Source organism: Babylonia areolata, chromosome 6 (genome assembly GCF_041734735.1).
Source record: "Babylonia areolata isolate BAREFJ2019XMU chromosome 6, ASM4173473v1, whole genome shotgun sequence".
Lineage (NCBI taxonomy): Eukaryota > Metazoa > Mollusca > Gastropoda > Neogastropoda > Buccinidae > Babylonia > Babylonia areolata.
In genome coordinates, this window is record NC_134881.1 from 29968172 (window position 1) to 29994636 (window position 26465).

Consider the following 26465-nt stretch of genomic DNA (forward strand, 5'->3'; position numbering starts at 1 on the left):
TGAACTGAGATTTGTTTCAGCATGGTGAGTATGGTAGGGAAGTTTATTCCAGTCAACAGGACCAAGGGATGAAAAGACATGCTGTCCTTGTCATTTCTTTTCTCCGTGTGGCATACAGAGAACATGCAAGTCAGCAGATGAAGTTTTCTAATTTATGTTGAACTAACTGCACATGCTGAGTACAAGGTAACAGTGTCACCCACTGTGTGTGTGTGTGTGTGTGTGTGTGCATGCGTGCGTGTATGTGTGTGTGTGTGTGTGTTTGTGTGTGTGTGTGTGCGTGCGTGCGTGCAAACATAAGTGTGCGTGTGTTTGTGTGCTCATGTGTACAAACACATTAAACTATAATAACTAAGAATTCAATCTAATGTTGCAAGTCAATAATGTGGAATGTTTGGTGTGTGCAAAAGGACAGTGCTGTGTGATTGATGTTACTGTTATTAACTGAACTTTCCAACAAGTTTGCGGTAATGGTGGTGATAAGATGGATAATTATTGTGTGACAAAAAATTTTCAGGAGAATGAAAAACATTTAATTTCAGTCTCTGGAGCCCTGAACACACAAACAAAGCTGAAGAAACATGCATTGCACCATTGTGGTTGTCTGTTTCACTGTTTCAGCAGATGACGTACAAAGGCTGTATCATGATTACAATTTTCTCTGTCCTTTCTGTGTAATGTCACATTTGTTCATGAATGTGATTTTAGACAGGTTTATTTTCATGTTATCCAATGGTTCTCCTATAGCAGTGTAATCATTTATGCATAGTTATATAGCTCCTATCTTCAGTTACAGATCAAACTGTAAGCGTTTTACAATCACAATGTCATTTGGACAACAGGCAGCCAACCGGGGTAGAGCCAACTGAGAACTGCCTGTAGGTGCTCATTATTCATTTCCTGAGTCATTCAGTCAGGTTTCAGACACACACACACACACAAATGGATTCATAAGAGTGGATTTCTATTCTGAGTTTTGCCAGGGACAACCCTTTTGCTGCCATGGGTTCTTTCACATATGCCAAGTGCATGCTGCACACAGGACCTCAGTTTATCATCTCATCCAAACCACTTCTGTCTAGACTACCAATCAAGTTCTAGTGAAGGGGGGGAAATTCTGGCAGCTGTGGGATTCGAACCCACACCCTCAGATACTCTCACTTCCTAGGAAGACCTGTTACCACCAGGCCACAACTTAGCATAAAACCACACATCTTACCAACAGGATTGAGGGCGAGCCCTCGCCTCTTCTCAAGGTAGAGGTATCGTGCACACAGACGAAGCAGAATGCCCTTCATCGTCAATACTTTGTCCGCATCAGGCAGCCAGCTGTTGGATTGCTGCACAAGCTGTTTGAATGTCTCAAGCACTGAACTGTCTGACTGTTGTTGCAGGGCTCTGAGAGACTGCATTTCCGCCGCCGTTAGTAACTGCTGGCTCGAGCTGTTGCCATCGGAACCTGAACAGAAAAAAAAATAACCCCAAGAGTCATTCTTCCTTCATAAGTGATTTTTTTTTCTCTCCAGTAAAAAATATTGCATTCAATAAATTGTTTAAAGGGACACTGTATGTACTCTCTGAGTGCTTCTTTTAAATAATTTTTATTCAGTAACAAAATACTGTGTTCAATGAATTGTTAATAGGGGGACATTGTACGTAAAATTGATGCAGTAAATTCAGTTCTGAATGTTCTTTTCATTCAGTAACAAAAGTATTCTGTACAACAAACTGTTAAGTGGGGATATTGTATGCAGATTATGAAGATTAATTAATTGGTGTGATGGGATGATGCATGGCATGGATATCTACTGCATCTGCTGGGTTCATATGGTTCTTGAAAATCCTTGCTTTGAAACTTCAATTTTGACCGACAGTGTCTTTTTCTTGGAGCAGATATCAGCATGCATGATCTCTCTCTATCTCTCTCTCTCTCTCTCTCTCTCTCTATATATATATATATATATATATAATATATATATATAAATACAACAACCTATGTTTGGGAAAAAAAAGCAAACATCAACTTTTTTTTTTAATCACAGCAAATCAATGCAGTAAACTGAATATAACCCAAATGATATGCATGCAAAAATACATGAAAGATCCAAACACACGTATGAATGCACACAAACCCATTTACACTCACGTTTAGCAACAAAACAACCAGTACCAATGAAAATGCATTCACACACACACAAACACACACACACACACACATACACATAACCTCCCCCTCCCCCACCATACACTTAACACACAATTGCGCGCACACACACACACACACATACACAAAAACACACACACAACCCTGCACCCCACACACATCAACCCTCACTTCAAATCCAGTCCACCAACTGATCACACCCACACACACACACACAACACACACACACACACACACAAAATCAAACGCTCATCTCTTAGACCTGCGGAGTTCAGTTGAGTGTTGATGTGCCCGATGAGCCAGTCCCGGAACCCAGGGATGGGGGAGAGGGAGGAGAACTGGGCCAGGTGAGGGAACTCACTCTGCAGGCGACGCACCACACTTTTGATCAGGTAGTTACCTAGCTCCACACCTTGCAATCCTGCACACATACACATATGCATGTACACACATACACACACGCACATTTATCACAATAACTTTGACTGCAATACTATGATCAAAACAGAAATGCAGCTACAATGCAGCCCATGTACTCATGTGGTCAGGACTCACATCCACTGCACTGAATACCAGACACAAGCAGACCAACAGTGTGGACGCAAACTGTGCATTCAGCTTACTGCATTCAACACATAAAAATACACAACCATGTAAGCATTCTCATACACACAGACACAGACACAGACACAACCACACAAAAGGGTAGAAAAGTGACATGTCAGGTGGAAGCAGGGTAGGATGGAGGAAGGGGAATGACAAGAAGAATTTCAGAATATTTTGGAATTGACGCTCTCAGCTCGAGTCAAAACAGCACGGTGGACATGTTCACTTCAGACTCGGCCAAGGGTGGAAGGTCAGTCAATTTCCTATTGTTCTGGAAAGTTGGATGCAGCCGTCAAGCTTTCGCACAATCTGAAAAACTGTTTAACATGACCACTCATTGTCTAAGTTGCCGATGTCAGTGACCTGTCTAGTCACCTAAAGTCACCTTTGGTGGTGAAAGAGTTAATAAAGGTGTAGTTTGCTGTATTACTGTAAAATAAAGACTGACCTTTCTGAGTGGACGTGATGGAACAGTAGATGTATTACTGTAATGTAAGGACTGACCCTTCTGAGTGGAGGTGATGGAACAGTAGGTGTATTATTGTAATGTAAGGACTGACCTTTCTGAGTGGAGGTGATGGAACAGTAGATGTATTATTGTAATGTAAGGACTGACCTTTCTGAGTGGACGTGATGGAGTAGGTGTATTATTGTAATGTAAGGACTGACCTTTCTGAGTGGAGGTGATGGAGCAGTAGGTGTATTATTGTAATGTAAGGACTGACCTTTCTGAGTGAGGGTGATGGAACAGTAGGTGTATTATTGTAATGTATGGACTGACATTTCTGAGTGGAGGTGATGGAACAGTAGGTGTATTATTGTAATGTAAGGACTGACCTTTCTGAGTGGAGGTGATGGAGTAGATGTATTACTGTAATGTATGGACTGACCTTTCTGAGTGTATGTGATGAGAGTAGGTGTATTATTGTAATGTAAGGACTGACCTTTCTGAGTGGAGGTGATGGAACAGTAGATGTATTATTGTAATGTAAGGACTGACCTTTCTGAGTGGAGGTGATGGAGTAGATGTATTATTGTAATGTAAGGACTGACCTTTCTGAGTGGAGGTGATGGAACAGTAGATGTATTATTGTAATGTAAGGACTGACCTTTCTGAGTGGACGTGATGGAGTAGATGTATTATTGTAATGTAAGGACTGACCTTTCTGAGTGGAGGTGATGGAGTAGATGTATTATTGTAATGTAAGGACTGACCTTTCTGAGTGGACGTGATGGAGTAGGTGTATTATTGTAATGTAAGGACTGACCTTTCTGAGTGGAGGTGATGGAGTATGTGTATTATTGTAATGTAAAGACTGACCTTTCTGAGTGGGGGTGATGGAGTAGATGTATTACTGTAATGTAAGGACTGACCTTTCTGGGTGGAGGTGATAGAGTAGAAGACTGCAGTGGTGATCTGCGAAGGGTCTTCTTCATCCTCCAGGCTGCTGAGGTTCTGCTGCTGCTGCTGCTGCTGGAACTGGGACTCCGCTGTGTTGGCACGGAAACGGGGATTGTGGATGATGTTCTGTACAGACAGAACACACTTGTGCAAATAGGATCAACCAGGCTGCCTCGTGTTTGTACTTCGCTGTGTTGACACACTGCATCATCATTTGCAGACCTGATCAGCGCATTGGGTTTGTGTGAAGTTCAGGCATCTGCCCTTTTTTTTTCCCAGTAGATGTGGTGTAGTATGTATGGATCAGTCCACACATTTTGATGCCTCCTTGAAACTGAAACTGTAACCCTTGACTTCACAGAGTTTTAAATGGCACAAACCCATGCACACCCACACATACACAAACACAACTCTTATTTGCCAAATCAACCAGCCTGTATTTTCAAATAATACTCAGTTTGTTTATTATTTAACCCCCGAAAATGGAGTATGGCTGCCTACATGGCAGGGTAAGAACGGTCATACATGCAAAAGCCCACTTGTGTACATACGAGTGAACATGGGAGTTGCTGCCAAAAAACGAAGAAGAAGAAGAAGTTTATTATTTTGTTGAAGAAGTTTATTATTTTGTTGAAGAAGTTTATTATTTTGTTTAGCTGAGTTTTCCTGTTCATTTTTTATAAGTGGATATATATGGAAGCGCAATCCGTTGTCAAAAAAACAACTACCTGATGCTTCATTTAATGTCAATTGTGTTTGTAGCCATTGAGAAACACAAACACATTCAAAATATGATAAACTCTTATTTAAATAAAAGACAAACAAAATAAAATAAAATAAAATAAAATAAAAGGGACCTGAGGGATGGGGGAAAAATCCACTTACATGTATATTGTTGGATATTTCAGAGGTAAGCGCTGTGTGCAGTACCACAATGGGCTCCCTGGGCATGCAGTGATGTGTGAAGACGTAACAGCGACGATACGACCCGACTCGTTGTCTGAGATCTGTCCAGCTCCGAATGGGATGCACTGCCTCATAATCTGAAATCTTGAAGAACATTACTGGTAAACGTTAAAGGCCCAATAGCTTTCCATGGCCATTGGGGGATGTGAATTCATATCCACTGTGTATGGAAGTCAGCATGGGAAGGTAGGGGGATCCAATTCTCCTTCCGCTGTTTTAACCTTCCCCAAATGAAGTGAGGTACCCATTCACAATGGGTGAAGTAAGAAAAACTGGAAGAAATAACAATCACACAAGTTTAAAGAAAACACTTCCCAATACACTAATTCAAAAGTCCCTTAACTCACTCCGGACGAATAGTTTTCTCCCTTGCTTTCCCTTGCAGACGACCCATTTGTAAGGGTTAGGAAAAAAATCATTAAAAAATACCAAACACAAAGTAACTGAATAAAACTCCATGTACTTGACCCACTGACCCCTCTTCTAATGCCGTGTGTATGCCCACCCCCCTCCCTCTCTTCACAGCCCTGAGAAGCTGAGTCACTGTCAGTACCTTCTTGTTGGTAGCTTTCTTCACTGTAGATACTTTATTCAAGTCTTCATCATCCTCGTCAATGTCGAAACCTTCAGTTTGAAGCATTTCAATCACTTCAGCAGCAGTGAAAAGCTGCTGTCATGATCTAGTTTGCTCCAAAAATTTCCACTTGTATCGCCTGCAACGCCATTTTCGATATGTATGCAGGTTAACTTGTCATGTGGGGTACCAATACCAATGGCTGGCCAGCAAGTGTATAGTCATGGAAACCTCATGAAGAAACTTTTCATACGACCCTGGACATGTTCGCAATGCCCGGTGTAGCTGCGATTTTTATGCTACCCCATGAGGAAAACGTGGACAAATTTTTAATTTTCGAAACCGCTATAGCGTTCTGTCGTCCTGAACGCTACCTTAGGTCAGGAACGCTATAGCGTTCCATCGTCCAAAGTGAGTTAACAAGAAAACCGATATCGTTGAACAGACACATTAGTTTACATGCACATACACCAACATACATTTGCACATGCATGCATGTGTGAGCACACACACACACATGCACACACACACCCACACCCACACACAAACACACACACAGCCACTCACCAACACAACTTCCATGTATACATGGTGATAAGATACTTAGGCAAAAAAACCCAAACAATTAAAACACACACACACACACACACACACACACACACACACACACACATTTACCTTCTGCACAACGTCACAAGGTGAAGTCCATGTGACACGCTCCAGGTCAAAGAATCCCACGGCGAACCACAAGGAGAACAACTCCTTCAGGTGACGACTGAGGGCATGGAAGTTGGCCGTGTCCAGCTCTCCCATGCTGTTGGTGATTGCATTCTGTGCCAACCCCCACCAACAACAATCACTCAATTATCACAGATATCAGACAACATATATCCTTCGCATATATACAACACACAACTATGCATTCAGTCATTATCACGATACATGCAGTTCCTTTATCACGCATACATCATTCCTGCTGCAATGCAATGTAAAACCACAAATTGATCATGCCAAACAAATGCACCAAAAAACACACCACCAATCCATTGAACTTGTGAGATCAAGTTTTCAATTTTGTCTCCAAGCGGTATTGTTTTTTTTGGGGGGGGCCTGGGGGGGAAGCGGGGGGGTATTGCATTGTCACAACAGATTTTTCTGTGTGAAGTTCGGGCTGCTCTCCTCAAGGAAGGTGTTGCCACAGTAAGAGTGCCACCCTTGTTGCCATGGGTTCTTTTACATGTGCTAAGAGCTTGCTACACACAGTACCTCAGTTCATCGTCCAATCTGAATAACTAGCATCCAGACCACCACTCAAGGTCTTGTGCAGGGGGAGAAAATTCTGGCTAGTGCCGGACTCATCTCCATATGCTCAGATTCTCTCCCTTCCAAGACGGATGTGTTACCACAAGACCTTTTACTCACCAGAACATCAGCACGCATGTCTACCAGGAACTTGACGCCCCAGTCGAAGTGCCCAATCTGCTGGAAGAGGGTTTGGTATCGGGGCGTCATCACAGACCTCAACCGCTCCAGTGACTTCACCATGAAGGCCTCTCCTCGTTCCTGAACATAAAAAGTATCATAGTAATAATATCATCATTAATAATGTATGATGGTCAGTCATGTCTGACTATGACAATCAGAACAGCAGAGGAGGCAACTGCTGTCATGACCATCTGGGCTAGAATTTGATTGAAGTGGAGTGTGTCTTGCCCAAGTTACGTCCCCACTCTCTCGGCCAAAGGGGCTTTAGTACAGTCAGCACTGTGATGGTCCCCTAAGGCTGCAGCACAAAGAGCCTGTGTGATCTTGTCTCCGAGTTCGACAGCCATTGTCCTTCACAAAAGACTGAGCTGAAAATGAATTCCCATTGCAGAGGAGAAACTTGTATGTTTCTCATGTGATATGCCTTGAGTACTATTGCATTTTGATGAAAGGCACAATAGAAATAAAGTGTTTTGCTCATTATCTTAGTTTAATCAAAGTTGCAATGGATATTAAGTATTATTATTATGCCGCCGTGGCGAAGTGGTTAGCGTCGCGGACTGGCGGCTAGGAGGATGCGGGTTCGAATCCCAGCGGAGGTGGGTTTTTCGGCCCGTGGCCGGCTGCTACCCAGAGTTGAGTGTGCTGTGGGCTTAAATGGGGAGACTGGGACCACACAGTCGAGTGTCATCCACTTCAAGGATGCGTCTTTGGGTGTGTTGCTCTAATTACCTGACCAACACTGCAAGTCTCTGTATCTCTCGGGCCTGGTTAATGCCGGGATATCATTATGACAGGAAGCGTAGAGTACAGCCTTGTCACGCAGTCCCAAACCAAAATGGACCTCCATAGCAACATCGTCATCATCATTGTCATCCTCCTCCTCCTTCATCGTCATGAATATAAACAAAATAGTCTCAAAGTCTGTGGCCTTTCATGCCCTGCTCTCATGGTGACCTCAGTTTCGATACCCCTCCATTTCTGTGCTTGGGGTGAGTCCTGTCAATGTCGTCAGTATCGGCGGATTCGTCGGGGGCTGTTGTTTGAGGGACGTGGTGGCGGTCTCCACTCTGGGAGGGACGCTCACTCAGTCTGGCTCCGCGACTAAGCCATTATTGTCGTTAGTAGGGGGCTTAGTAGGTGGTGTCCTAAGTACGTAAAAATCAGAACAGGCACCACTGAACACCACCGAAGTGACTCAGCAGCAGTGCAGGGTCTCCTCTGGTGTGTGGCCTCCTGGCGACCTAACATCGATGGTTCCCTGTGGACTGCCGACACTGGAACTGCGACGGACGAACCCGGGTGTGGCCGTGTATGGGGGAATCTAAATGAGCGGCGTGGGAGTAATGCCACTGAAACGGTGTAGATGATGGGGCAGCAAAAAAAAAAAGAAAAAAAAAAGGTTATTATTATCATCATCATTACTATTGTTACTATCATCATTACTACTGCTATTGTTACTATTAACATTATTATCATTACTATTATAATCATCATTGTTATGATGATTACAACATACCTGAGAAGACACCAAATGAGAGGCCCCTTGCACTACAGTGTCCAGGTTATAGCTGTATTGCTGGGCAAGGTGGCTCAAGAAAGCTGCTCTGCTGTTGGTGTCAAGTGTGCGGTAATAAGAGCAGAATCGTTTGCACTTATTCTGCAAAGAGACAACAGGCTTGAACACATTCTGTTAATGCTCCTCATCTGTCTGAGTCAATATTCAAGTCAATGCATGTTCGCTCACAATGAAATGACCAACCCCCTAAAACAGACTCCAAGTTCAAGTGTTACATATCTTTCTATCTAGCTAGCTACACATCTATCTGTCTGTGTATCTATATATACTGTACATACATACATACATCCGTGCATACATGTATACACAGATACATACATATAGACAGACAATACATAGATACATACACAGACAGACAGACAGACATACAAAACACAAGAATGCAATTTTGCTCACACTCATCTTTGGAAGCATACTCAAATCAGTATCAGTTATATATCTATATATGTCAGTATATATGTTTAACTATACATATCAAACACCATATGCAAATGAACACAAGAATCATAATTGCCCCACAAGTTTATGCTATCATCATGGGTAATATTGTATGTCACTAATCTCCTGTTTTATGATCTTACAGCCACCTAATGTGTCTGTGAAAGTGTGTGTGTGTGTGTGTGCATTTTATTGTTTTTGTTGGGTGTGTGTGTGTGTGTGTGTGTGTGTGTGTGTGCGCGCGCGCATGACTAAAATCTGTTTTGGATGGCACGGGAACGAATGATGAGCGCCTAAAAACAGTTCTCAGCCTACTCCACCCAGGCAGGCAGCCTGGTAAGCACACCTCTTCATATTTGTAAAGTGCGTAGAGCTTAGTCTCTGACCAAGGATGGACGCTATTACCCATATTGATCATCATCATGATCATCATTATCATTATCACCTTACAGCCATTTTAATTGCAGTACCAACCTCTTTAGCCCCTGATCCCAAATCAGGTGAGGAAAAGATGGAGTGAAGAAACTGAGGAATGTCCTGAGCTTCAGATGTCATGGCACGAATTTGCATTTTACACTGGATCAGAAAGATCTGAAACAAACAGGAATAAGCACCAGTCATATTGATCTCAAGTGGATACAATAAGCTCTTAAATGTTATTTTTCAAACTGCATCAATAATGCCTTTGATGCTTTTTCTATTCTGACATGTTAACTTGCCTGTTGTAGTTTAAACCCAGATTCTCTCTCTCTCTCTCTCTCTCTCTCTCTCTCTCTGTGTTACATCAAGATATATTTAAATATATATAGACATACACCACAAGCTTATGTGTATTCAAAGAGGTTGCTATATAGTGATGACAAGGGGAAATGAATAAACATATATGCTGTGAGTTGATATTGATATATGCATGTAATCCTGCATTTGTGTGCATGTGTATGTGCATGCAAGCATGTCAACAAGCTGAGCCAATGGCAGTGAGTGAGATGCAAATGAAAGCAAGTGCAAGTAACAGGAAATCAGACAGACTGACAGTGGGGACAGAAGGAGAGAGAGAGAGAGAGAGAGAGAGAGGAGAGAGAGAGAGACAGACAGACAGACAGACAGACTGAGACAGAGACTGAGAAAGACAGATAGAGCGGACGATCAATATCACTGGAGGTGTTCGGCAGGTGACACGAGAGTTCCCTGTCGACCTTTGATCCAGTGTCAGAACATCCACTATCCTGACGACTCGACGAGTCGAGGTCAGCGCTTGATTCAACCTTCTCCAGTTTCAGAAGTTGGTCATCATCGAATGGATTCGGCAATAGTTTACGGTACATCCAGATAAGGACGCACGTCTATATCCTTTTTAGTAAGAAGTAAACTGACATATAGTTATTTGTCATATGGACTCAAATCAACATCAAACAAGTTACCCTCTTCACTTGGAACAAACGTCTGAGGGCCATGTTGTTTATTTGCTTGAAGACGAGCGAGTGACCTCCCTTGCAAACAACCGGAAATAATCGCTAAACATGGCACATGGGTCTGCTCCAGAAAGGTAGCTTGTTGTATTTTGATTGCAACATTGCTCTTGAACCACTTCATGTCTCATTTACGGAGTATATTGTTTATTTTAAGATGCCGCTTTATAGATGTTGCTCTGCCTTGAAAGAGAAGACTGAGTTTGGATTCGAATCATCCAGGAAATGACCTTGACGTTCGAATGCTTTCAGTTTCATCATGAATTGTCGTCTGCTATCCGTGAGGTGGTGATTGAAAAGTGCAAAATCATGGCACATTTTATTTTGGGACTCACTCCTCGAACAACTTGACCATAAAAGTGTCAGGCAGTTGACCATTAAACTCACCTCTTCCATATTTTATCACAGTGGATCTCTGTACATGCCTTACTATGCTGTGCTATGCTGTGTTGTCAACCGAAACTTAAAAAAAAAAAAAAAAAAAAATCGTATGCAGAATCCTTTCTGTTCGTTTGTAATCCGGCGACTTGTTTCACAGTGTTTATCTCCTGTTTTGTTGAAGGTGCTCATTACTATGTGAATGCTCCATAATGGTCATCTCAGACACTAGTGACATATGTAAAATGACTCCAAAATGTGTGTGTGTGTGTGTGTTTCTAATTTCTTTTTTTAAAAGGAACTGTTTTCAGTCAGCAGTTTATTTTGGTATTGTTTATACACACGTTTAGTAGATCATTGCTGTATTCAGCTACACTGTATGACTATCAAATCTGATGGACTGTCATTTATACAGATTCAGGGTTGATTTTCCTGTTGTTCTTGCAGGATCCTCTGAGTTGAGGTCAACTACATAAACAGAAATATCACAAAAACTCATCATGAGCTGCCCAACAAAATTACTGATTTCCCTGTGTGGTGGAGCAGTGAAGAACTCAAGGCATACAGCACTATCACATTGTAGACAGAAAACACTGACAAGCCTTCATCCGACCAACAGTGCCAGGCTTGATTCCACACGATGCATGGGGATACTCAGCTTCAGCAAGCCCAGTGAATGGAACAAGGTGGTGTCCGATGCTGAACGAATTGTGGGCTACCCCACATCATTTCTGAGTCTGCGATGTCTGCTGAGCGATGAACTGTCGAATGTGGCGCTACAGATGAGGAAGCTGGTGGGCACTCGACATCCTCTGATGCAGACTGCCAAGTTAGTGCCTGTCTAATCCCTTCAGTAGCACCTGCATACTCTCATTGCAACTATACAGTCTCTTTGTTTGTTTGTTTTTTGCACATGTTGAACTTCAGAATTTATGTACCTACATCTTCAGTCTGTTTTCAGTTCATTTTATTTCATCATGTGAAATGGTTATTTTTATTACTCTTTCCTGAATCATTTCTGTGACATTATCTTTGTGCTATTCAACCTGAACCCTATATAGCATGTGTACAATGTATCCAAAGTTGATAGCAGTTATTCTTAATCCAAATTGTTGACCATTTATTTTCTATTAAAAAAAAAAAAAAAGTGTCTAAGAAAACAACTATTTCAAGAAGAATTATATTGGTATTTGTATTTCTCTCTATGTCACAACAGATTTCTCTGTGTGAAATTTGGGCTGCTCTCCCCAGGGAGAGTGTGTCGCTGCACTACAGCGCCACTAATTTTTTTTGTATTTTTCCTGCATGCAGTTTTATTTGTTTTTCCTATCGAAGTGGATTTTCCTACAGAATTTTGCTAGGAACAACCCTTTAGTTGCCATGAGTTCTTTTATGTGTGCTAAATGCATGCTGCACATGGGACCTCGGTTTATCGTCTCATCTGAATGACTAGCATCCAGACCACCACTCAAGGTCTAGTGGAGGGGGAGAAAATATCGGCGCACTCAGATTCTCTTGTTTCCTAGGCGGACACGTTACCTCTAGGCCATTACTCCAGAAGAACTTTTATTGGAATAGCTCAATTAACAAGACATAATTTTGATCCAACTATAATTTTTCAACTTACCCAAGTTACTGTAGTGTAAACCAAGTATATGACATACTTGTACATAGAGAGACAGATATTGATTTCCCAAAAATGCACTGGTTGGGCAAGACTATTCTTATTCTTAGTGATGAAAGCCTCAAAAGCAGACATGTTACAAGGATTTTACTATTTATCTTGATTAGATGTGAACAAATGATCTAAACAGTATATCTTTTAAAGTATCTGAAAGTCCTGTTTGTTGAGATACATTTCATTTTCAGAGACATGATCCATGACGGAAAACATGGGCTGCAGACGCGGGGTCTGATTGTGTTGCTCATGTCCAAAGCCGCTGGCCCTGCACCAGGGATGGACGTAGCTGAACATGACATGGTCAGTGGTATCATTCACAGGCAAGTGCTGAGGATTTCTTTTTAAAATTTTCTTTTTATTCAAAGTCTTAATTTTAAGCTAATATTTTCAACACTAAAAAGTATTAGAAATATTTGGGAAATTCATTGTGTTATCAAAATTATAAAAACAGTTTTTATATCTTATATAATCATGGGCATAGAGGCAGTTGTGTTTTCTGTACATAAATATCTGCCAAAGCAATCATTTTACAATGTGAACACTTGATGCAATCAATTTTAAGTGCAGCAATCAAAGGATTGAGCTCGTTCTTGTCCATTTGGCAGAAGAGGGTCAAATTAAATAAATGTTTGATTAATATAAGTCTATCAATATTTTTTCAAAGCTGTTGTGATTAATTTCAGTCCTTCATCACATCACTTCTGAGACCATGACCTTTGAAATACGCCAGCAGGTTTTGGATATCTGATGTAGTTTCACTGAATATTTATATCTTGAACTGGTGCCACCCCAAATAAAGATTTTTTTTTTTTTAATCCAGTCAGCGCTCCCTGGCAGAGATCACAGAGATAATCCACACAGCCAACTTAATCCACAAGGGAGTCGTCAACATCGCTGACCTCACCCCAGCAGATGGCGCACCTGCTGACATGGAATTTGGAAACAAAATGGCCGTCCTCAGTGGTGACTTCTTGTTGGCCAGTGCATGTACAGGACTTGCAGAACTGGGCAACACGGAGGTGAGGTTTCAGTCTGCTGGACATCGCTACATACAGGATTCACAAATCTCCCAGATGAGATTTGTACTCAGTACAGTGACCTAAATTTGATATAATATGTAAATAATCAGATAATGAGTTGAACCTGACATCATGCATAAATTTTCATGAATCATTCAGTGACTTTCTCAGTTGATCTTCCTCATTAAATAAAGGTATTACAAAAACACTGAAAAATTTAGACACAAGCTCTTCAACTTTTGATTATTTGTTTTTCTACACACTTGATAGAACTTTCTGCAGGTTCCACAGGTGATTTGTTGGTGACAGAGTTCATGGTCTGTCAGCCTTCATCTTTGAATAAATATATAACAAGAAACCAGACACAGGCACCTACATTAATCCCTTGACTGCTAAGCCTTGGTTAAAAGAGATTAGCAAAGCATGAACTTTAACTTCAACTACTACTTTTTATGCATTCTTAAGTGGTGTTATTGATTTTGCAAGGCAAGAGTAATGCAGTCCCAAGAGGTTGAAGCTTAAAAAACGAATGGTGACTGACACTCTTGACATTGTAAATCTGGCTCAGCCTGTCTCTGGTGACAGTGTACCTGTCAGCAGCTGTCAAGGAGTTAACAAAACAACCACTTATTTCCCCTTCCACACAGGTGGTGGAACTCTTAGCAGGCTCCATTGGGGATCTGATGGAGGCAGAGTTCACAGGCTTCACTGACAAACAAGGAAACCCCACCCTCCCTGCAGCCGCCAGTTTTTCTGACTGGCTGAGACAGATCTACCTGCAGTCTGGAAGCCTGCTGGCCAGGAGCTGTAAGGCGGCCATGAAGCTGGCTGGCCACAGTGAGAACATGCAGGAGGATGCATTTCAGTATGGACTCAACACCGCTTACGTGCAGGAGGTAATGCAGTTTGATCATGTTTGTGGGGTTAATTCTATTATTATCAATATTCATATAGTGCCTATCTTTGGTCAGAGACCAAACTCGAAGGGCTTTACAAACGCAGAGTCATTCACACAAAACAGGCTGCTTGCCTTGGTGGGGCTAACTGAATTGCCTTTACTAGATCTTATCATTCATTTTCTGTGTCAGTCAGTCAGGTTTCTGTCATGCGCTCACACTCACATGTATATTAGAGTGAATTTTATGCTTCAGATGACCTTATAGACTGGAAAGTCATGTTGTTAGTTAATTTGTGTGTGTGTTGAATTCCTTTCCCTGCAGTGGACTGCAAAGTTTTGTGCCATTGTTCATCGTGTATTCAATTAATTCTGTAAACTGTTTCATATTTCTTGCAGCTGAGCAACGACCTGGGAGCGGTGGCAAAGATGGAGACGTCTGACCTGCGGGCCACATCGGCACCAGTCGTGTTGCTGCAGGACAGACAGCCAGACACTGCTCAGGCGCTGCTTCAGTCCGACAAGAAGCATGGGAAACAGGTAACACCTCTCTCTGGCCTCCACTTTGTGGGGTTGATTGAATGCTGGTTAGATCAGTTGAGTTTAATGATTGATGACTAACTGTTCCCTTGTTTGTATCCAGTAACTGGTTGACTAATTGATCTCTTGGTAATCAAAGGTTCCTAATTGATCCCTTGTTTGACTTATTGATTCCTTGGCTATTAAAGGTCCCGTTTGATTGCTTGACTTATCGATCCCTTGGTTATTAAAGGTCCTCCCAAAGCCTTTTACAACCGTCAGGGGGGTGAATTTATGCGCACTGTGTCTCGGGCTTGGCATGGGAAGTCAGGGCTTATTCCTCTTCTTTACCACTCTAACATTCCCCAACCAAAGTCAGGTAACCCATTTACATCCCGATGGAGTGAGGAAAATTGTAGTAAAGTGCTTTTCCCAAGAATACAACACTGTGCCGAAATGGGGCCTCAAACCCCAATCACTGGTCAAAAAACTAACTGATTTGGCCACAGTGCCTTCCTTGGTTACAGACCGACTGAATGAATGACTGCTTGCCTGCTGAACTAGTTGTTGATTACCCAGTACATGTTAATGTACTGTTTAATGTTATACTAATGTTATACTCTCCTTTCCCTTGAGATTAGATGTTTGTATGGCTTTGTTTTAAGAAAAAAAAAACACAATAAAGTGTTGAAAGAATAGCAACTTTTTAAATAGTTACAGTGTGTTCAAAAGACATTGATCTATAATATGCAAACCATACTCAGAAGGTTCTTTCAATTTGACGGAGGAGAATTGGGCTGCTTTCATTGTGCACACTTTGTGATTCAGAAGCATCACACAAAGACAAAGAAAAGTACAGAACAAAACCCTATTGTTTCCCATGCATTGTTGATTGACTGTGAGAAGGACCTGGGTGGTTCAGTTTCAAATGACACACACCAACACTGTGCCACAATTTTTATGATAAACTTTGGTCTGCATCCATGTAGATTTCAGTAGGAAACAGGCATTCAAGGCCTGCAAGAGTTGAAAAAACAAATGTCTCTTCTGTTGCTAGTAAATCAGCATTGGCTGGAAGACTTTACAGTATCTTGTGTTAACTTGCATTCTAGGTTTTATTTGAAAAAAGGAGTCCCTGTGAAGTGCGATGGGCCACAGTTGTGGCTCTGTTTACATAAGGTTCGAAATCGTTCGGCTATACTCGGCAGCCTTCGTAAAACTGCCTCGTTCTGGTGTTACTGCCTCCCTGCTTGTGTTTGCACAAACTTTGACCAAGTTTACAAGTTCAGATCTCCATATATTTTTTTTAAACAATGAGTGACACTGAAGTTGGCAAAGCTCAGGAAATGAGTAACCTTGTCACTAGTGATGATTCATTTGCTGACTGACAGGGATTCTGGTAAAAACAGCTTTGTTATTTTGACACTTGGGCATGCTGGCTTGCTTGTTGTTCATTCAGTTTTGTGTCTTCAGCTACAAAAACTGGGGGGGGGGGTTGTAAAGTGGGTTAGGCATGGATCTATTGCGAACTCTTGATCAAATGAAGCTTGAAAACTGGGAATTATTTTGATTTAAAGCATTCTTGCTACTTTTGAAAGCAACATGAGCTAAAAGAAAACATTTATTTCTGTTTTTGCCTGTGATTGCATTAAGTATTGTAGGTGTGCGTGCGCGTGGCGTCAGTGGGTGTGTCTTAAACAAAGAACACAATGCTTATAATTTTATTATTTCAGTTATATTCATATCATGATTTTGCAGCCAGAACATTTTTTTTTTTTTTTTTTTTTGTACAGTTTAATGCCAGTTTTGAGATTTTGACTCTGTAAAAGATGTGAAAATACCTATAAATATTGTGGTTGACGTTTTGGAAAATAAGTGTGCACAATTTGTTGATTATATCCTGTGGAATATCTCCAACTACATACAAGGTACAGCCTTTTTCTTACTTTTATCTGATTCTTCATTCACTCTACTTTCCAAAAATGTATAGGTTTACCTATTCTTACTGATAAGCTTACAAATACCCCAAATCAGAACACAGGTAGTGGAGGCAAACAATCCTTTTGTTTTAAGCATGATTTCTGTATATATGTTTTATTATATCCAGCACTTTGAGGGTTAAAATCCATGGTAAAGGAGAGGTTGCCATCACCTCTAGCACACAGCAATTTATCCGCTTTCTCCACATGTGCCGAGATTGTGTTTGAAGGCTCAGCCAGCAGAAACTTGGCCCACAATAGGGTCCATTCAGTTTAAATCATGTTTTTTGTGTGTGTTTGTTTAAAGTCCTGATTATTTATGAAAATCTTTTGATTTGATGGTAAAGGAGACATTGCCATCACCTCAGGCACACCGCAATGTGTAGGCTGTTTTCTGAATATTTGCACAGACCAGTCGAAACAAGGCTGACCGAAACTCGGTGAAACATGAAACGGTTGATTCAATTTTTTTTTTATGTTCATTCTAGTTAATTCAGTGTCCACATATTCATATGCAGTAAACACATCGATGGTGTAGTTAGTGTCACTGTTTGTGTTCTGTCCAGAATTTGTATTTCTTTTCTTTTAAATGAGAACAAGAAAAACAATGTCATGCCATCATGTTACCAAACATAGCCTGTGTTCCGGAAAATGTGAAATGGTTTTATAGTGTTTTTGGATCGAGCCTCAATGAAATAAACCATTAATGATTTGGAAAAACGGCGCAGTTTGGAAGACTTACATCCAGTTATTAGCATGACTGAAGATTTTTTATCCTACTATGTTTAATCCAAATTTTGGTATTGGCAGACAAATTATTTCCAGAGAAAATGGCAATGTTAGTGTTTACCATGGACACACAGAATTACATACAGACACATGCACACACAGAAAGAGAAACATGACAGTTCATCTAAATTAGCATTTTACAAGAACGCTGTGACAAATTATAAAATTGAACCGTATTTAAAGAATACAGCAAATACACAACACAGGAAAGCACTGACCATGTTACGAATCAGCGCCCATGACTTACAAATCGAACAGGGAAGATATAAAAATACACCGAAAGAACAAAGACTGTGTGATACTTGTAACAGTTTAGAAGATGAGATTCACCTTTTAGACAATTGTGTAAAGTACAATACTTACAGACACAGATTCCTAATCGATATATGTCATCTAAATGCAAAGCCTAGTGAATTGATCCTTCTAACAGAAATACAGCCAAGGCTGGCGAAATTTGTTCATGAATGTTTTTCTTCTTAATATGCTCATGTTTATGTTTCATTTTGTCTTATAAACTTTAAGGTTTTATGACAATAAAAAGTATTCTATTCTATTGTATTCAGACAACTGAACACAGGGTTATAACACAGACTCACTTTGTTTACACAAGTGAGTGAACAAAAACCCCATTGTGGTTGGCATGTTGACAGCTGATGAGAGAGCTGCACAGCAGTGGAGTGGTACAGGAGTGTCGCAAGCTGTGTGACGAGTACAGCACCAAGGCTGTCAGTGCTCTGACCGCCCTACCACCTTCCGACTCCAAGACTGCTCTCACCAACATTGTACACGCCATTCGACGGATGTGATGTTGGAATCGTGTGTTGGATGATGAATGAGTGTGTGTGTGTGTGTGTGTGTGTGTGTGTGTGTGTGTGTGTGTGTGTGATGAATCAGTGCAATGCATGCATCTGTATGACTGGTGGGTAACTGTAAGCACTTTCATTTGTCTCTGAACAAGGGGTGTGTGTGTGCGCGAGCGCGCATGTTTGTGTGTGTGTGTTCATGAGCATGCATGTATGAATAAGTATACAAGTTTTAACACCAAACACTGTGTGTATGTGTTATATATACATGTTTGTGGGTGTTTTAGATTATAAAGTGAAAGTGACCATGTATAATATGTATGTGATGTACACATTTAGGATGCATCACTGACGTTTGTGTACAAATATGTTAGTGCATGTGTTTGGAATTGTACAATTGTGTGAATGTGAGTTACAAGCCTGTTTCTCAGATCAATAAATTTATTCAAATCATGAAAAATTGTTTCTGTTTTTGCTGTGGCTGAAATTTTAACACAGTAGATAAGTCATCATCATGGGATTGAAAGTATTGTTGAGAGATCTTACTATGAAAATGGATCATTCTGCATTGCCTTTCAGAAGTACAAGAGCTGTCTAGATTTTTATCAAAGCACACACAAAAAAAGAAACATTAACCTTTTAGCAGTACAGAAATCCTATTTGCTTATCCATCCAAGTCATAATATCAGTCACAGTCACAGCAACATGTGCCACTGTTGTGTATAGACAGTGCTGGTGAGAGAACCAGACTAGGAGAATTCTTCTTCTTTTTTATTTTTTTATTTTTATTTTATTATTTTATTTTTTTTTTTTTTTTTGTTTTGGGTTTTTTGGTTTCTTTGCTGTTCTTTCACACAAACACAACACCACACACACACACACACACACACACACACACACACACACACATATATATTGACACACAAGCACATCCACACACATTTATATGCACATAAACATACATACATATGCACACATATGCATGCACAGGCATGCACACACACACACATATGCACATGCACACACACTACTTACAGACTACTTACACTAATTATCTGAAGATACTGATGGATCACTTCTCAGTAATCGACAAGCAGGTGCTGGTTTTGTCATACCAGCACTTAAAAAGGAAAAGTGATACATTTTTTTTGGTAAAAATCAATTTTTACTGCTGAACTTGGTGCAATTCTCATGGCTTTAAACTATCTACTTGATCTTTCCTTTTTCATTCTCCAAGTGCTGATGTGTGTGGATTCAAAGTCAGTACTGTATGCATTGATCTCCACTGACCTGAAGAAAAAAAATTTTTTTTTCTTTTTATCACAACAGATTTCTCTGTGTGAAATTCGGGTTGCTCTCCACAGGGAGAGCGCGTCGCTATACTACAGCACCACCCTTTTTTTTCTTCTTTTTTTTTTTGTATTTTTTCCTGCGCGCAGTTTTATTTGTTTATCCTATCGAAGTGGATTTTTCTACAGAATTTTGCCAGGAACAACTCATTTGTTGCTGTGGGTTCTTTTACGTGCGCTAAGTGCATGCTGCACATGGGACCTCAGTTTATCGTCTCGTCCGAATGACTACCGTCCAGACCACCACTCAAGGTCTAGCGGAGGGGGAGAAAATATTGGCGGCTGAGCCATGATTGGCACTAGCGCGCTCAGATTCTCTTGCTTCCTTGGCAGACGCGTTACCTATAGGCCATCACTCCAAAATCTAACATTATAACAGAAAGTAGTATGATCATACTTCACCTAATATTAGGAGGTACGTATGTAGCATTCTGTTGGGTACCTTCACACCTAGAAATCTTTACCACAAATGAATGGGCTGACAAAGCTGCCGAAAAAGGTGCTAATTAGGAGAAAGGAAGTATACATTTGGATTCTCCGATATCTAAATCAGCTTTGTATCATAAAGGAACCATGGGATAAGAACAGAGATTTAGAAAAGCAGATTGTTTATATTTCAAGAAAGTGCCCAAAAAGTGTATGTGAAGTTCATAATGTTTTTAAGTTACACCCTCACTACAGTGTATCAAAATCAAGACAGATCATCTCACTAGTTTACAGGTTAAAACTAAATACTGGGGCCTGACCCTGCTAAAGAAAATGTTAACAACAGCTCACGCAAAACTGATCACATATTTCTTCCAAAACAAAAGGCCATTACAGTAGCAGATGGTTAACTAGACTATGACTGGATGCTAAAAAAATAAAATTTACTTCCAAATTGACTTACAATTGTGGGTGGTGCAATTACCCCCATAAATATCATCTGCGAATGTGAACAGCTGAAAACATTTTTACCTCATCCATTTACAAATTCTGCAGTTTCATCTGCTTCCATTGGAAATGTTTTATATGACAATAAACTTATGTTTGAAATAGTTCAGAGTTTAATTAGGAGCCCCATTGGCTCTGTGTTGTAATTTTACTGGTTGAGTAGTTAGTTTGCTGTTGTTCTTCTTCCTCTTTGTTCATGGGCTGCAACTCCCACGTTCATTTGTATGTACACAAGTGGGATTTTACATATATGACCGTTTTCACCCTGCCATGCTGGCAGCCATACTCCATTTTTGGGGGTGTGCTTGCTGGGTATGTTCTTGTTTCCATAACCCACGGAACACTGACATGGATTACAGGATCTTTAACATGCGTATTTGATCTTCTGTGTGCATATACACATGAAGGGGGTTGAGGCACAAGCAGGTTTGCACATATGTTGACCTGGGAGATCAGAAAAATCTCCACTCTTTTCCCACCAGGCACCGTTACCGAGATTCAAACCCAGGACCCTCAGATTGAAAGTCCAGTGCCGTAACCACTCGGCTATTGCACCTGTGTGCTGTTGTGATTTTACTGGTTGAGTGGTTAGTTTGCTGTTTTATTTTATTAATACTTTTTTGTGTTGCAAATAGAGGAATCGGATTAGAAAAAGTAGTGATGACATAAAGCCATGTGGGGAACGGGATGGATTGTGGATAGATGTTAAACAAAAGAACAAACACAGATGTCTGACTCATTTTGAAGAATTCTTTGTGGTTAAAATGGAAAGAAAAGTAAGTAAGAATTGATGTCTCACAGAAATCTGGTTAACTGACAGATACACAAAGAGCAGAATCCTCAGCATTGTCTCACACACTAAAAAAAAAAGATTATATCATTAAAATAAACAACAAGAAACAACCATGGCACACCTTCATTCTGAAGCGTAGAATGTGATCACTATTAAAAATAAATAAATAAATTAAATAAAAACGACTAACAACTATGTCAGAGTTGAAACAGCCAGCTCTTGCAAATTTCTTCAGACTAGGGAAAGTACCAGTGAACAGGTGCCCCTCTCACCCCCACGCCCCTTTCTGATAACAGCCATAATATTGACTATTTTGTCTGTATAATGACTGGGTTACAACCATGGCATACCTGCATTCAGTCTCCATCTCAGTCACACACACACACACACACACACACATACACACTGCTGCCACATCTCATTACTATCTTTGACAAGACAGAAAGATGACACTGGAAAAGTTACGAAGGAAAAAAATATATATCAAAATTAATGCATGAGGCAGAGGAAGGCGTGAAAAAGGAGGGGAGTGAGTCTTTATTCATATGTGTTCAAATATGATTTTCAGAGAAAGAATGTTGTTAAATAGGTAGAATCATTAGTGCAAAAAAAAAGCAACACACACACACACACACACACACACAGTGTTTTGATAGTTCCTCTGTCCTCAGCAATTTTGAACTGACTGAAAAGGAGGACAAACATACTTGCACACACTTTTCTAGACTTGTGCTTGGTGTGTGTGTGTGTGTGTGTGTGTGTGTGCACGTCATCATATATAAACAGTGTGAAAATGTTTCCATGAATATGTATCAATTATTGTTAATATATATAACATGATAATGCAGATAAACAACTTCCATGAAACTTACAAAATGACTCTACACATGTTATATGATTTAAAAACAAAAAGGAGAAAATAGAGGCCTGGGAGGACATAATTATGATATATGCTGTGTGAATGCACATTATCATTGCCTGTCATCTGATCTGAAGTCTAACCGAGACAGCACATTTGTATGCCTATGTTTCTGTCATTCACAGAAAACCTTTTTTTTTTCCTTTTTTTTTAAACACAAATTTTGATCACACTTTTGAATTTACTGTATAAGATGCATGCACACACACACACACACACACACACACACACACACACACACACATATATATATATATATATATATATAATATGAACATGAAAGACAATGTCTATTTTTATGTGTGACAGAGTCAGTGGGTAGCAGGGCATTGGCACATGGTTTGATTTTCATGGTCACTTCCTCTCTCTCTCTCTCTCTCTCTCTCTCTCTCTCTCACACACACACACACACACACACACACACACACACACAAACCACATCACATCACACACCATAACACACGACACACACACATAACCGCGCGCGCGCGCACGCACTCACACACACACAACCACAACCACACACACGCGTGCGCGCAAGCACGCACTCACACACACGCGCGCGCGCGTACTCACTGCAGTCAGTAAAAAATAATTATAAGAAGAAAAGTAAAAAAGACATACTTACAAAACTGCAACTCCACAACAGCAGAAGTTTTCTCTTCCTCCCGCTCACAGATGACTGCGGTGGAAAATGTTTAATCACAATGCAGCGAAACCAACCATTTCTTCTCCTTAGTTCTTCTTCTGTGTATGTGTGTGTGGGCGGAGGGGGGAGGTTGACTGCTTAATTAAATAACAACAACAGCAAAATTAATCACATATGATGTGGTAACATTTTCACCAAGCGCACATGTTCCAAGTATTCGAAGACGTAAGTATTTTATGAAAACGAAGAGAAACTGCAAACTTACATGTGCACTGACGAAAAGCACAGCACTGAAAACTCGTCGAGTCAGTTCCTGGGAAAAACCGGAGTGTCGCGCGCTTGTCGCTTTCGGGGAAGCTTGTTGGGAAAGGCGTCCAATTCTGTTGAAAGCCTTCATTGACTGCAGCCAGGTTTGGGTGTGGGCGGAGCAATCACTGCTTGTCAGTTGAGAATAGGCACCTGCTGCACATCAGTTTTGTATTTGTGTTTGTATTTCATTTTATCACAACAGATTTCTCTGTGTGAAATTCGGGCTGCTCTCCCCAGGGAGAGCGCGTCGCTACACAACAGCGCCACCTTTTCTTTTTTCTTTTTTTTTTCTCTGCGTGCAGTTTTATTTGTTTTTCCTATCAAAGCCGTGCCAGTGGATTTTTCAACATAAGTTTGCCAGGAACAACCCTTTTGTTGCCGAGGGTTCTTTTACGTGCGCTAAGTGCATGCTACACACGGGACCTCGGTTTATCGTCTCATCCGAATGACAGACCACCACTCAAGGTCCAGTGAAGGGGGAGAAAATATCGGCGGCTGAGCCGTGATTCCGGCAGTCGAACCAGCGCGCTCAGATTCTCTCGATCGCTTCCTTGGCGGACACGTTACCTCTAGGCCATCACTCTTAGTCGTGTTGGAATCAGTCATTTTTACTGAATTGCCTCCGACATATCTTCACTTTATTGTAATTTAGTAGAAATGTTTGTGTATTTAATGAATTCGTTTCATTCTGTCTAACGTAATAACACAAACTTAAGGAAGGCTAGCCTGGTAGAGGATGAGGTATGTGAGTATATGCATGCCTACACTGTGGGAGCAACAGGATATTGGAACGTATATATATATATATCTTTGTATATATGTGTGTGGGGTTGGGGGTGGGAGATATGGGCGTATGTGTGTGTGCTTGTACAAGTAAGTGTTCATCTCTGTGAGTGTGTGTTTGTGTGTGTGTGTGTGTGTGTGTGCCGTGGAAGCTGCGATACGTAGACTAGAAATGAGTGTGTGGAGGAGGGGGGTAGAGGAGGTGCAAGGTAATGTGTGTGTGTGTGTGTGTGTGTGTTGGAGCTCATGTACGTTTATATGTATTTGACTGTGCTTTCATATCTGTGAAACTGCATGTTTGGTGCATTTCTGTTGTGCATGTGTGGGTGTGTGTGTGAATGTGTGTCTTCATGTTTTACATTTATTCGCTTATTTATCACCATTGTTGTCTTATTTATTTTTTTATTTTTTATTTTTTATTTTTTTTTTCATTTTATTAGTATTACTGTTATTATTACTACTACCTTTTTCTATATTATAATTATTATTCATTTATTTATTTATTTATGTAAGCTTATCTATTATTTATTCCCCCGTTGTTTTTTTGTTGTTGTTTTTTTTTGTTTTTTTTCTCAAGGCCTGACTAAGCGCGTTGGGTTACGCTGCTGGTCAGACATCTGCTTGGCAGATGTGGTGTAGCGTATATGGTTTGTCCGAACGCAGTGACGCCTCCTTGAGCAACTGAAACTGAAACTGAAGGCTAGCCTGACCAGTGCCGCCTGCTGGTTAGGGTTTACGCGAAATTCAGGCTTCTGCTCCCATTTCACTTCTCATTTTTGTTTGTTTGGTTTTTTTTTAATCAGAAACTGAAATAGGTGTGGGGTGGGGTGGGGCGTCAGTGAATGTGGGAGGGGAAGGTAGCTGGGACATGGCCCTGTTTTGGCCGGTTTTTTTTTGTTTGTTGTTGTTGTTTTTTTTGTTTTGTTTTTTGTTGTTTTTTTTTTTTTTTTTTTTTTTTTTTTTAATTCCCACGCACTTTGACACCTCCCCTTTTTGAAACCGAAACTGAATTCTATTTAAGGGTGGGGTTGTGGGAAGGGCGGGGGGAGCTGGGACATGGTCACTTTCTTCTTCTTCTTCTTTTTCTTCCCCCCTCCCCCCGCTCCCCCGACGCGAAGCCATCAGTGGTTGGACGGAGGAATAGTTGAAGGAAGACAGGGACAGGTTATGGTGTGTGTGTGTGTGTGTGTGTGTGTGTGTGTGTGTGTGTGTCTCTCTCTCTCTTTGAGATACCATATAATTACGTTTACTTGTGCTGCAATGTTTTGTTTGTTTTTGGTTTACATTATTGTTGTCATCATTGTGATTGTTATCATGTAAATAGAATAGAACAGAATGATACAGTGATATCATTATATCATATCATATCATATTATACAATATCATATACTGATAACAAAGAAGTCTTCTTGAATGTTTACATACTGTTCGCAGAGTGCAAATATTCATTGTACGGTCCCCCCCCCCACCCCACCCTCCTTCTCCTCTCCCCACCCCAGTTGCCACCCGTCTCCTCACCTCCCTATCATTTTACTGACTCAGTTGAGCCCCGGCTTTTGTAGCTGTGTAATTAGTGTCCGGCAGTGGGTGAGTAACTGTGTCAGTACAGTGAATTCGAACTGAACCGAATTCTAGGAATTGTAGTGGAATCACCGTGCGGCCGGACAGTAGGCCGGCGTTCAGTTTTGGGATCCGGCAGTGTAATTTCCTGTGTACGTTTTAGTTAGTTAGTTAGTTAGTCATTTATCTATTTATTTGTTCATTTATTTGTTTAGCTATTTATTCATTTATTTATTTAGCAATTCATTTATTTATTTGTTTGTTTGTTTGCTTATTTGTGTATCTATCTATCTATCTATCTGTTTGTCTGTCTGTCTAGTACCTGTGTCTATGTATCTATCTGTCTATCTGTTTGTCTGTCTGCCTACCTATCTATCTACCTATCTATCTCAGTACCTATCTATCTATCTATCTTTCATATGAT

At 40.7% G+C, this 26465-nt stretch overlaps 2 protein-coding genes across 4 annotated transcripts in view; one reads left to right on the forward strand and one right to left on the reverse strand.

The window, feature by feature from the left end:
* LOC143282910 (malonyl-CoA decarboxylase, mitochondrial-like) overlaps positions 1-23674 on the reverse strand; it is a 30904-nt gene extending 7230 nt beyond the window's left edge. The window contains exons 1-9 of one of the 3 annotated variants that reach the window (XM_076588791.1): positions 23369-23674; positions 9689-9805; positions 8717-8857; positions 7135-7275; positions 6391-6543; positions 5058-5222; positions 4145-4298; positions 2427-2585; positions 1220-1459 (exon numbers count right to left, since the gene is read on the reverse strand). In XM_076588791.1, the coding sequence (XP_076444906.1) occupies positions 1220-1459; positions 2427-2585; positions 4145-4298; positions 5058-5222; positions 6391-6543; positions 7135-7275; positions 8717-8857; positions 9689-9784 (1249 nt within the window). In that variant the 5' untranslated portion in view covers positions 9785-9805; positions 23369-23674. Of the gene's footprint in view, positions 1-1219; positions 1460-2426; positions 2586-4144; positions 4299-5057; positions 5223-6390; positions 6544-7134; positions 7276-8716; positions 8858-9688; positions 9806-10635; positions 10693-23364 lie in introns of those variants that run through there. The other 2 variants (XM_076588792.1, XM_076588790.1) reach the window with 2 other exon arrangements.
* LOC143282912 (all trans-polyprenyl-diphosphate synthase PDSS2-like) lies at positions 10717-19206 on the forward strand. Its single transcript, XM_076588794.1, has 7 exons — positions 10717-10760; positions 11509-11890; positions 12931-13066; positions 13567-13761; positions 14409-14657; positions 15056-15196; positions 18594-19206. Exons 2-7 carry the CDS (start codon positions 11562-11564, stop codon positions 18747-18749), a joined length of 1206 nt encoding a protein of 401 aa, XP_076444909.1. The 5' UTR covers positions 10717-10760; positions 11509-11561; the 3' UTR covers positions 18750-19206.
* Positions 23675-26465: the final 2791 nt, after the last annotated feature.